At 35.0% G+C, this 13,861-nt stretch overlaps 1 protein-coding gene across 1 annotated transcript in view; it reads left to right on the forward strand.

The window, feature by feature from the left end:
- Positions 1 to 13,861, forward strand: part of GLS (glutaminase) — a 69,232-nt gene that overhangs the window by 9,490 nt on the left and 45,881 nt on the right. The window contains 3 exon segments of the mRNA XM_030016842.2: positions 6,162 to 6,291; positions 7,021 to 7,100; positions 8,996 to 9,159. Coding sequence (XP_029872702.2) covers positions 6,162 to 6,291; positions 7,021 to 7,100; positions 8,996 to 9,159 — 374 coding nt within the window.

The raw sequence follows: 13,861 nt of genomic DNA on the forward strand, positions 1-13,861 counted from the left end.
GTAACTGTATAATTCTGAATGAATGTTGTCTGTGTCTTACTGACTACTGTCTTAGGAGAGACATAAGGTACCTAAATCATTGTGTAATTAGAAAGGGAGTCAAACACACACTCCTACTGATGCTATTTTCATACGAGTTTGTTCTCTGATTTCAGGCAGCAGACAGATTGTGTGATCTCCACAAGGGTTTAATGTATCAATGTTGTTTGCATGTGTATCTGACCCCATACTGCAACTCTTGGTCAGATGCCAAATAAAGTAATTGATGCAGCATGGAGTATTTAGTAGGAGTACATAAAACTCTCTTGCTGCATCATCAGTTTTTAATCTGAAGTTCAGGATGCTGCTTCTGTGTATGTTCAGAGTATGTATGTAGTTAATTCTAAAAGTGAGTGTATGAAAAATAGAGTGAAGTTAAATTTCAAGATATGTAGAGATGAGAGCCGTTAGGACTGTAGACACTGCTTTGGTCTGTTTTGGGAAAGATTTATGTGCCATATTTTAATGATGCTTTTTTTTTTAAGAAAAGTCTGTGGTCAGTTAGCTGAACAATATAAGCACTGTTCAGGTGCACACTCCTTTGCTCCCCTGCTTACAGTTCTTGTGTGCCAAAAGATTGGAAGTTTAGAGGCTCTTAAATCTTGAAATGAAATTTGTAGACTGTTTTTGAGTCTATATTTTTATTCCATTTACTGGGTAAATGACATAATATCTAAAACTTGCTTCTTTCATGAAGAGTATACTTTTGTCAAAATTGGTCCATTTTTGTTGTTCTGTAACATTTTTTGAATTTGTGAACTAATGCTGTTTAGTGTTATTTTCTCTCAGTTACAATTTAAAATATATGTGTATGTGTGTAAAAAAGGTGCATTTACATACATATAAGTGTATAAAATATACAGTATATGCTTATACTATATTATATATTTACCTGGTTTATGTAAATATAAACATAAAGTATATATGTTATATTTTTTTAAATATATATAAACATTTTTGGAAGTCCGTTGAGAAAAAATGAATGTCCGCATGTGTGACAAAATAACAAAGCAGTCAACTCCTAATCAAATGTGGGATACTTCTTAAAGGTACAACATTGACTAACTTTATTTGTGTATTTAAGTTCAAGAACAGGTCCTCATTGTTTATTTGTCAGCACAGTAAAAACTCTAAATTGTTACAGTCAGAAACCTTCCTGGGTATATGGTTGGATTGGAAAGGAAATGCTTTTGCTATTAGGCATTACATTTATACTAGAAAGCTTGTTTGTAATAGTAAACTATGAATTATGTTTTTAGGCAAGGGCTTTATATTAAAAAAGGACAAGTGATTGCTAATTAGCAAGACTAGCCTGTGTTCTACCTCACATCTCTAGGATTTGATCCTCTGTGTTAGGGGAGTGGTTGTTACTACCATGATTCGTAGAAAAGTTACACAGTTGCTTCTTGTGTAGGAAGAGTTTTGAACATAAAGGCTATATAGAAGATGGAGAGGTGGATCTTTTTTCACATAGCAGATTTTTTCCTTCACAGCAGCAGGTGTTAACTTTTTTATAAATTAAAAACCCCCAAACTTCAGTTATCTGTTTCTCCTAGGTACACTGCATTGGCTGTGTACAGACTCGTACAAGGTTCCTGTATTTTTTTTCTTCCTTTCCAAGTGTTTAAGGTGTGAAATATAATAATGTATCTACTCAGCTGTACTTACCTCAGGACTTTGAAGCTTCAATTCCCTAAACATAGAAGTCAGTGGTGTAATTCTTCCGTTGAATTTGAATCCAAAGCTGCTAGATCAAAGAAGCCATCAAGGATAAGTGACGTGGAGTAGTGCTAGCATAAGCTTGACTAAATCAATCAAGTCCAGTAGAAATTACCTGTAAAATACCTTAGCTAATGCATCTGTACTGTCCATCTCTGTAACAGAAGTTTCAACACCTTTTTAGAGGTTCTAACCATTAGGCTCCAATTTGACTAAAGCTTTATTTTGAAGATTTTTGGCTTTACAGCTCTCCACTTAAATAAAAATTTGGAAAAAATCTCTGTTGCAGGCAGAACAACTTGGCGTTTTAATCTTTCATCTCCAGAGTTTCTTGGATTGAAGGCTTCACTGGTGCACATTTCAGAGAGAGCACTTGACAAATTTCTTGAATTAGCTGTTCATGTTGCATCTGTATAACATACACATGGTCTTTGTAGCATGAACAATACCTTGCTGAGAACAGCTTGCTTACTGAAAGCAGTGGAGCATGCTAGTTAGCTTGCTATGTGACTTCTTTTCCTTTTCTTTTTTTTTTTTTTTTTTTGGTACCCTAGCTATGATACTACTTAATAAAGTAGTAGTAGTACTATCTAACTATTGTTAGATGAAACTTAGGCAACTTAACAGATATGGAAGATTGTACATGCTGATCTTCCTCATGAATTGTGCACGTTTTGACATATCCTATTTTTTTAGATCTGTTTCTATGACATTGTAGCTAGTTTGTAAAAAAATTTCTAATAATCTTTGTAAGAAATCCTCCTACCCTCTTAGCTTTTCCTTTAACTCACAGCTTGTTCCTAACAGAAAAATAGAAGGCTTGCAAAAAGCCCTATCTCTTAACTAACAATATTTTGGTCAAGGGGGGGGGGGGGGGGGGAGGGAAGGAAAGGCATGAGGGAATCAGAATTGAGTTATTTTGAAAATGGCACACTTGAATGAGATAATAGCTACTGAGTAACAGTTACAACTTTGAGGTTTAAACCCGGTTCTTTTTCAGAATAACTTGGCTTTGTAGACTTAGCCTTTGTCACAGGGTGGTGTCTGTCCTGCTTTACTGACCTAGAACTGTGGTCTTGCTAGCCAAATCTTCTCTGATCTGCAGGTAGGAAGCATCAATCTGGGTATCTTATGTTCTAAGCATAAACCTGACAATCTGTTGCTGGATATCAAACAGGGTTATCTATTTGCTGCCGAATGGCTGTGCTGCTCTCTCATTCTAGGTAGCAAATCCTGAGGAAGACTTTCATTTTAGATATACTTAACCCAGGTATTAATATGTGTTCATCCTATTTGAGCAATTAGAAAGCTTTTGACAGAAGATGTAGAAGACTTCCGCTATGTTATAATATTACTACCTCATTTGTCAAAATAATGTCACTTTTTTTTCTAAAATGTCTAAATATATTGAAGACTTCTACAGACCTAGTCTTGCTATTTGGAAATGAAGTTTCACATTCCTTTCTGTAATGCTTATACTGTAGCTTTTTAAACAGGAAAAAAGATGTCCATTCAGCTATATAGATAGCCGAACAGTTCTTCAGATTGGTGGGAGTTCAGACTGTGTTTTTAGCAGGTATCTACTTTGTGTAGGGAAGCAATAATCAGCAATCCGAGCCAAAACTTGAAAAAAAATGGATAAATGTAACAAGTTGTATGATAAAGGAAACAAAGTGATCCTAACTTTATGCTAGAGACCAAAAATGCAGTGTCCAAAAAAACTGCCAAACTTATATATAATATGTATATATATATATATGTATACCTTCATATATACAAGTATATACAAGTTATACAAGTCACTGAAAGTTATTATAGATCATAAGACTTGCATCCTAATTTTCCTAATCCAAATGCATCAGGGAAGTTTTACAGTTTGAAAAGATATGTTCAAATGGGGGAAGAAATGCTTGGATTGGGATTTGGCAAGACACAATTTTTTAGGGTGAGATTATAAAGTTTGGAGAAAAGGAAGAATCTGAGGTGGGAAGTTTTTAGTGTACCCATCTTGAACACTTCTAGGGAGATAAGGACAAAGTTGTTTGTAAAATTTGACTGTAGAAAGATTTTTATTTACCAATATATTGATTTACTTAAATTCCTCCCTGTGATCTTTTCCTACTGCTCCAGTTTCCTGAGCCTGAGACCATTTGTCTCCACAGGGTTACCTGGAACATAAAGCGGTTAGAAACTCCAGTGGGGAGATGTCAGTTGCAGAATATTAGAGGCTGTGAAGGCTAGTGTCCTCTGTTGACTAAAAATATTACTGCCCTGTTAATTGGAGCTTACTAAGACCCCTGTTATTTTGTCTATGCAGTAGTTGTTCCAAGTACCCATCTAGATTAACTGAACCCCTGTATTTAATTTGGTCTATGAATTCATATGATTTGCCTTGGTAAGGAGTACCAGGATAAATACCCACACACTGACCTTGGCAGAAGTCTGGGAACAAAAACTTCTTGCAGAAATAGGTAATGTCCTTAACCAGCATAGCTACTTCTGCAGTGAGTTTCAATCTCTAGCTTAAAGTGATTGAATTATTGAAGTCAGCATCCTAGACTCGATGTAAATCAGTAAGTGTATAAATGCCCTTCCTGTTTCAGAAACATAATGTGGTATTAGAGGACTGTATTTCAGTACATACTTCCTTCTTGTTGTTTTCCACACTTTGTGTTGAGTCGTTTTAATAGGTTTGGGTAAACTGAATTTTTTTTTTTCTTACAAGAATGCTTAATGCTGTCCAGGTGGTACAGACAATGTAGAAGTGCATCTGAAGTTTAAACCTAGTGCATGTTATGTTGTTAGTCCTTCTGCACACATAGGTGCTGTAACTGTTATTAATTACTTTTGAAAAGGGGTTGGTGCACCTGGAGTAGGTAACTGTAATTGGAGGCTGCTGGGGACAAAAATGAACAGGATTTTTTGCAAGATATGTAAAAAAGGAGTGGATAAGCATGCCAAATTGCAACAAAACCAACTCAATTGCAATTTTAACATAGACTAATAAAGAAACGTATTGCAGACAGAGCAATTCTTAAGATGCCAGTGTGTACAATCGAAACTTCTCTACTGTTTCTCTTTCGCTCTTCGAGAGTAGTACCTACCAGCATTTGAAATGGCTGTCATTTGAATTTGAGATAAAGTCTTCTAAGTAGAAAAGAGTTGAAACTGAAGGTTTAAAAAAAAAGAGAACGGGATTCAAAGGGAAGATAATTCTGTCCACTGGTCTTCATCTTCATGCATCTTCATTTTGTGCTGATAATGACTTTTAATAATAGAACTATTGGAATTATCTATTCCAAGAGAAAATATTTCCCTAGAAATTAATTTTTTACTTCTCTGAGTAAGCGTTTGTTGGAAGGATATGTTCTTTTTTGTAGTAAGGGCCTAGATGTTTTTAACTTTCCATTTGTCTGTATTACCAGTATGTTTCTGCTTTTGTCAACATTGCCAGAAAGCGTAGTATGAGCGTGTTAATGAAACTGTTTGTTTGGTGTTAAACCTCTCTTTCTCTTCCTTGCCCTGGGATAGGGCTGTTAATACCCTTTATCAGGTCATATTTCAACTGATGTGATGATGCCTCCCAATTCCCACCCCTGCTCCTGCTCACCGCCCCCCCCAGACACACCACTTACAGCAGCATGTCTCAGCTTGTGTTTTGATCCTTCCCTTCTGTTTCTCCTAGATAAGTCCCTTCCTTTTTACCTCATCAGTTTTTTAGATGTACCAGATGGGCTGATGTTCAGAGGGTGTGGACGATAATGTAACTGTGTTCTGCGTTAAAAGTCAGCAAAGATTCCTTAAGTGGTGGTAGTTTGAAGCAAGAGACTTGCAGTACTGCTCAGTGTTAACTTTTGCTTAGTTTAGATGTTATCCAGTACTTCCACAGGGTTTTGCTCTTACTAGAGTGGAAACTCATTCCAGTTTTGTCTGTTGACAGCATTCACGTGAAACCAGTTGGAAGTGAGAGAAACCAACCCTGAACCTCAGAAGTCCAATCTAACTCTGAAATTAACACTTCTTTGGACAAGGGCTGGGTTAGATGACCTTCATGTGTCTTGATCCTAAGAAATGGGTGGCTTAGATCGCTCTTGCAAGCTTAGATGCTGCTTGAAGGCAAATTGATAGTACCTTGCAGTACAGTCTCAGAGTTGAAACTTTGAAGAGGAGCTCTAAGTAAAAAGGCATGAAAATGAATGCAATGAAACAATGTAAATAATATTTAAAAAATAGAACTGATGAAGCAGAAAACTGAAAAGTCTTTCTAATAAAGACCTGTTCTGGTAGGCATATAACTTCAAGGGACTGACGGTCCTTATTTAAATAGCATGTAATTGCTACTTAAGTAGGCTTTTTGACAGTACTTTGTCAAAAGACTAATAAACTTTTAAAACTTTTTGCAGGTGCGTACAAAGTAATATTGTGTTGCTTACTCAAGCTTTCAGGAGGAAGTTTGTCATTCCAGATTTTATGTCGTTTACTTCACATATTGATGAGCTGTATGAAAGTGCTAAAAAACAATCTGGAGGAAAGGTAACCTGTTTGTGAATTCAACCTCAAACTTCTGTAGATTTCTGGATATTAACCAAATACGTTCTTTGTTAAGTAGACAGATTTTTCTTAATGTTTTTAGCAAAATGTTAAACTGGTAACTTAATAAAATAGTTTTGGAAGTTCACTTATGCCTGCAGCTTGCAAACTGTGTTAGAAATACAGCTTCTTAACTCTAACAGTCTTTTACAGTGTTGAGGTTAGAATGAGAAAATAGTGTTGTTCTTTCTTTATTTTACATAAACTATAAAACTGCTATATAATTTGTCAGACTAAACTTAGTCTATAAAAGAATTACGCTAGTCTACACAACTGGTTGGGTTATGTGACAGAAATAATTGTTAACACCATACCTATGTTACTAATTAAACTTTATTCTAGTGCTTATTTTCAATAAATTAGTTGAAAAACCCTGAACTTTGTTACAAGCTAAAATTTCATATGATTTGAAAATGCTGAACGTGCTGTAACACAGAACAGAGATACCTCTTAGAATGTGCTGAAGTTCGAAAAAAGGTTTTATTTGATAATGATCTAGCGAATATAATAATTTGTAATGAAGTTTTAGATTTACTAGGTGATTATTAGTGGAATAATTCAGTTGTACCTTTTGTATACTTTCCATTGATGTTCATTTTAATTAACGTATATTAACATACAGTTAAATATTTTGGATGTTGTAATGTCTCTTTTTATTTCACATTGTGATAGGTTGCTGACTATATTCCACAGCTGGCCAAGTTCAGCCCTGATTTGTGGGGTGTGTCACTTTGCACAGTGGATGGACAGAGGTATATTCTAACTTCTAGATTTTGCTATTTCAATTATTTAAACTATCTGACACATAACAGCACTTCATGTTATCTCATGGTTTAATAAAGAAAAAGCTTTGCTGGAGTTGTTCAAGAAGTAAAATGCACTTGGTGATCTTAACGTTCTTTCAGCTTCTCTGTTTAAGCTGAATTATTTTGCTATTATAAAATACTGTTCAAATAGTATTTGTAAATACTGTATTTAAAGCTGGATTATATTGTGCTTATGATCCAAACACAATAATGAAGCTGTGGGTAATTTTGGTGATTACCAAAGGACAATACTTACATAGTATTAATGTTTGGAAGTTGAAGAGCTTTGTCTAATAGTACCCGTGCCTCAAGCTGTATTACCTTTTCTGTAGGTCACGATGTACTTCAGTTAGTTCCTCTTCTGCATTTTAATGTTCTTACTGTAGCATTATTATATTATCACTGTATGTCATCGAAAAAATTCAGATCCATGTTCTTTAAAATGCAAATGTGGAAACTGGGCAGAACTTAACGTGATTTTGCTTTTCAAGTTGATTAAACTTTCTCCTGTGAGGGTGTATGTAGGTCTTAGAGTGATCTTATTTTTATTTTTTCTTTATTAGTAAGTAAGTGTAGCAGGGACAGTTATGAGCCTAAATGTAAAGGAGTATCTCACACCATCTAGCTGAGAAGTAAGGTGAACTGTTCTGTGTGTACCTTTGTGACTAGACAATGTGAGATAGTCATCAGCTTGCATGTGTCTGCTGGCCTGCAGTTTGATATGGTCATACTGCATATTCTGAGTACCGTAATTTTCAGGTGTTGGCTTATGTCCTGGGTGAATGGGGCATTCCTGAGAGAGCATCAGACTTGCTTATGGTGACTATGGATTGGGGTTCATTTTAATGTGATCTGTTATGATCTGTATGTTTGTTTCTTATTAGCCATATGCTTTATAATCTCTAGGGGAAGAGCTTACAAGTGAGCTGAAGTATTTTTCAGCTCCCTGCTTAAGTGTCTGAATTATAATCTATTCATAGTAAAACAGCTTGAAAAATAAAATTGTTCTCCCTTTTGAATATTTTAAATTGGCATTTTGCTTTGTTTTGGATATTATGAAATGTACTAACGAAAGTTTTTATAATGCTAATTTTTGTAATGTTTAATGTTGTGTAATGTTAGTTTTTATAATGCCAAAATGGTTTTGCGAGTTTCTCTGAAACCTTCTTGTGTTTTCTGCAAAGAAAAGAAGCAAATACACTTCTGATTTTGCCATCAGACAAGTGGTTGCTTGGAGCCTTTTGCTCTAGATGGGTCATATGCTGCTTGTATGAGTCATTCTTTGATGCAGTCTGACTTGTATGTTGAAAGTAAACTTTCCAAAAGCTAGCATTTAATAATTGTAATAAAATACCTATGCTATTATCGAAAGGAATGTAAATACAGCTATTTAATTGTTGCCCTCGAATTCCAAAACTGAATTGGATCTCATCTTTGTTTATATAGACATAAATATGTATAGTGGCTATATTCAGGTCAGCTGTACCCTGTTGAGTATGTGGTTTGCAATTGAGTAGGGTAAGTGTGATACTAGAGGTCTGAGGTGAATTTTTTGCTCTGGTACAAACCAATTTCTGAACTTGCTTTTATTTTGTTACATCGGCAGTAATCACCACGACTGACTTTGTTATGCTTAGTTTATGGAGGAAATTGTTAAAACCTTTAAATAGTTTTGTTATGGTCTTTAAAATGAGACTTAGTAATAATATGCTTCTGAGTTTTTTGGTATTTTTTTTTTAATAGTCCTAGTACGCTGAAGAAGAGATGAAGCATTTAACACTCTACTTGCCACAGCTGGCAAACGGGAAATTTCAAACCTCTTCATCTTGTGTTTTTCCCAGGCATTCTGTTGGCGATACCAAAGTTCCATTTTGTCTTCAGTCCTGTGTAAAGCCTTTGAAATATGCTATTGCTGTTAATGATCTTGGCACAGAATATGTGCACAGATATGTTGGTAAAGAGCCTAGTGGATTAAGATTCAACAAATTGTTCCTGAATGAAGATGGTAAGAGATATATAATACTTAATAATGCAAATACTCAATTTTAGAAAATTATAAAACAAGCTACACAGTTTGATTTTGAGTCTTTTTATTTTGCTGTATCCTCTTAAGTCTTCTTATTAGACAGTGTCCCAAAATATTTTGCCATCAGCAAGGTGTGCTTATCCTTTGTCACTCACTTTTGCCTAATTTAGAATGCTAGTAAAAGATGCTTTATTACTTCTGTTCTGTTTGCTAGTTATCCAGCTGTACAAAAAACCAAAGAATTTTGATAATGCAGTTATTGGAAATGTATATTTATTTAGTTGAGTTGGTAGCAAGTGTTCCTTAATCATGCCTTCTGTAAAATGATGGTGAAAGAATGAAAGATGTTAAACTGATTTTAAGAAACATGTTTACCACTTTCCTTCTCAGCCCTCTAAGAAGCAGATGCTGATGCCAAAGGCCAGCACTGGCTAGTTTCCAGAAGGCAAAATTGATCACATCTTCCCACAGATTATTCTAAACTGAATTTGGCTACTGATTCAAAACAAGGGGGGTTTTTTGTTGGTGTTTTTTTGTTTTGTTTTTGTTTTTTTTTTTTTTCTCCTGTGGCAGGAGTGCTTTAGCAAGAATTTCTTGTACAGTACTTAGCTAGATTATTTCTTTTTCATATTAATTCTCAAGCATGAAAATGTTATTTTTAAAAACACTGGCAAAAATTTGAGAAGGATGACTCATGTAGCTTTAGAGGAAATACTGGATGTTATCTCTGAAGCACAAATGTTTCTTCTAGCAGATCTTTCTCAGTAAGAGAACAATGTTTCTGTTGCCATGGTATTGCAATTAATATTTAATTAACAGTGTAAGGCTTGGATGATATTTTTGTCAAGGACTGTATTGAGTTCTGACTTAAAGATCTATATTACTAATATATGAATGATACATAATTATATTTAGTACATACCTTAAAATCATCTTTCCAAACTTACAGATATAATAGATCTTGACAATTTATTTCTTCTTTTTTATTATGTTAGTAAGTGGTAATGAAATACCAGCATGCATGTATATTGCCAAGAGGGCATTAAGCATTTTGTCAAGGTTTGCTGTCTTGCTTTCCTAGTTTTTCCAAATACAATGTTGTACAGTGTGAAGAAGACCATTTTGAAAATTGCCTATTTTTCCCTTTGGATCAATGTAGGTGTGGGGGTTTCTTTTTAACTATTTTTTTATTTTTAATGAAATGCCAGAAAATATAGTAATTATTCTCTTATTTTTGTTGCTACTTTTAAAACTGAACTATGAGAGAAGATGAATTGTTAGGCTGTGTTTTTTTATTATATTACTGTTAGACTTTATGAGTGTTTATAAGACTGTTACGCAATAAGAGAATTGGAATTATTGAAAGTTGTGCATGAAATTAATAGAGAAGACTAATTCACATGATAAAAATTATAATTTTTAAGTATGTGCTTGTGTTGCTGATACAACTGACGTGAGAAAAATGTGTTAGAACTAACCTGAACAGCCTATTATCTATACAGTCTTTAAATGAAAGGCTAAAACAAAAGGTAGAAGTCTAATAAATAGGAACATTGCAGTTATAGGGAGAGAAAGGGAAGCTTGAGTTTCTGTGAGTGAAGAAAGAGGAGGGAAGAAGGGATTACACTTTACTTGTAGATTTAAATTGATTTATAAAGTTTGGATTTGCAGAGTATTTGCTAGTTTAAACACGCATAACTACTTGGAAGATCAGATTTAAAAATATAATATAGATATTTATTATCTTTCAAATTATTCTGATATAGTTGAATTTCATGTTTGTAAATAGGATTTTATGAAGTGATATGCAGGTCTTTGAAAACTGGTTAGACATGCATGTGAAGCTATTTTTTGTACTTACTACATTAAAGATTCCTAAAACAGGATGTTCTTCCATTTCTTTGTTTACTAGTATTGAGATTCAAGCTGGAGAGAATGGAGAATATTACAAGACAATTTTAAATCATAGCCAAAAATGCCAACTTATAACAAAAAAGCGTTACTATGAATCATGTACGTTTTGAATAAGATCTGTGCTCTGCAATGGAAATTTGGAAACTTCTGCAGCCTTGTGAATATTCCATTTTAAAACTTCTTTTATCAAAGGGAACATATGGCCCATCGAACAATTCAGATTTTTGGAGGACTAAAGCAATTCCCATGTTAATTAAAACCCTATTATTCTAGTTGATTGAAGTAAATCAGGAATTTTACATAGTAAAATGTGTCTGAAATAGGCATCATCAGGAATAATTTTCCTGGTTATGGTCGTCAAGCAGTTTGTAGATTTCTTCATGCCGATTGAGTTCATGATGCAATATGTCTGACAATACCTGTATATATGTACAGTTAGTATCCGTTATCCATACGTGTGACCTTCTCCTGATGATAATTATTTGTAGAATTAGTCCAGTAATACAATTGTTTGTGGAACTTAGTCCAGCAATAAATGCTGTGTTGTAATTGAATGAGGGGTTGATTGCCAGAAAATTGTTTATTCTGTTGAAGGATTTTGTTAACCAAAGATGAAATTCTTTCTTTAAGTTTTTGTATTGGACAAACATATTCAAACATGTCATTTCAGGAAGAGCTTGCCATGATGAACTGTTTTGTGTGTTAAAATATCTGTATTGTTTATGTGTGGCAACCTCTGCTTTCTGTGCTCAAAGACTGCAAGCCAGTTGTACAAGAAAGGCCTAAGGCCAATGATGGACAAAAAAGATCAGAAGAACTGTTAGAGGAAAAGCACTGTAACTTGAGCTTGTTAGGGGAAAGGTCTAGTTCGCATATGGCATAATTGCATGGCACGTTACTAGAGCAATTTTGCTAATTGTCCAGCAGTTTTGAGGTATTAAAATAGATACTTTTCACCATTAAATAGTGATGTCTAGTGGAGATATTTTTAGGTAACTAAATAAATTATATTTTCTTTTATTTTGAATTTAGATATACCTGTTAAATATATTGCAGTTCTCTATGTAAAAGGCTGTTCTAGACAAGTATCTCCTTCCCACAGGAAAAACAGAGCACTGTATCAGTGAAGAATATATTCAATATTCAGAGGCTGTTAGGTGGATTGTTTATGCAAGAGACAAATCGTTGAATCGGTGCTAGACTTAATCAGGGCACCCCAGTTAAAGGCAACGGGTTATTATAACTTGTGCTTTTCATTAAGAATAAAAAGATGAATTGACTCCAGAGTATAATGAGATGATACAGCAATATAAGACACTTGCAGAGAAGCTGCGTAAAAGACTTTTTTTTTCAGTCTGAGCAGATCATTGCCTTTATTATTTGATTATATATAGAGGGGTTATGTGTGTGTTTTTGTTTTTAGTGATGTGTGTCAGTTAGCTTTGCAGAGTTTGATACCTCTTTCTAAAGATTAATAGATGAGTTTGTTCACCTCTCTGCAAACTGTTGGAATTACAGTATCAATCTTCTCTTGCAAACTGTTGCAATTACAGTAGCAATCTTAATTCCTTGTCCTTGTACAATGTGGAATCCCTTGTTGATGGAACCCACTGTGAAGTAAATCGGTAGTTGCTGCTGCTTTAGAAAGAGACCTGTGTATGACTTCGGTTAAAAATTAATGTAGCCTCAGAACCTATACATCCCTAAGAGGTGAAAAAATACCTGGGAACAGCAGTATTATTGATGGGAGTGGAAAACATCTCCTCTTTGAAATTAGCAGGAATCTTTCAGAATGTAAGATGTTATTTAGGCATCCTGGCTCTTAAAAAAGGCCAGTATATCTTAAGTTTGTGGAGAGGTTCTTCATTGTAGAATAAAATAGAATATTTCAGCTGGAAGGGACCTACAACTGAGTCTAGTCCACCTGCCTGACCACTTCAGGGCTGACCAAAAGTTAAAGCATGTTGTTAAGGGCACTGTCCAAATGCCTCTTAAACACTGACAGGCTTGGAGCATCAACCATCTCTCTAGGAAGCCTGTAGCTGTTGTGGCAAGGTAGAAGGGTTATCTGTCAGTTACAGATATCTATGTATGGGAAGTGTTTGGATAGTGTTATCTGGTGCTGTGCAGATAATAGTGAAAATTGCTTTCCTGGGACCTGGGTACCCTGACAGGGTTTACTCTGCTTAGAAGAGGCAGCAGTAGATTAATGGAAGGTGTCCTACTCAGCTCTGTGATGTGCTGGTGTTAGGCAGCAGTAGGAGAGACCCTCAAAGAAGAGCCTTTGTTAGCGTGTGGTAAGCTGGACTGCTGTACCTCCACTTCGCTGCTAAGGCTCCCACAGTGATTGTTCCTTGCTGATTTGTCAAGGGGGGAACAAAACGCAACTTCATTTCAGAAGCACATTTAGGGAAGTCCATGCTTCATTTCATCAGAAGGTTCTTGCCATTCTTCATGTGAGGGCAGCACATGGAGGCGTATTGGTTGTAAAGCGGCTGGAACTGGTACACGTAGTTTGAGATGTTAAGCAGTGAGAGACAGGAATCTTCAGAGTAGAGGAAAAGGTAACCAAGAATGTCTTGCAACATTGAAAGTTAGTGGTGACATCTTCAAAGAAATGAGATGCAGTAGAATCTCTGAGGGTATATTCTGTGTGTGGACTTAGCACATTGATACACTTTTGAGTTGCTGAATGCTAAATAAACATTACACATCCTTTTTATTCAAATATACATGTGATGTGGGCTTTGGGAATTTTTTTTATTTG

This window comes from Aquila chrysaetos, chromosome 6 (genome assembly GCF_900496995.4).
Source record: "Aquila chrysaetos chrysaetos chromosome 6, bAquChr1.4, whole genome shotgun sequence".
NCBI lineage: Eukaryota > Metazoa > Chordata > Aves > Accipitriformes > Accipitridae > Aquila > Aquila chrysaetos.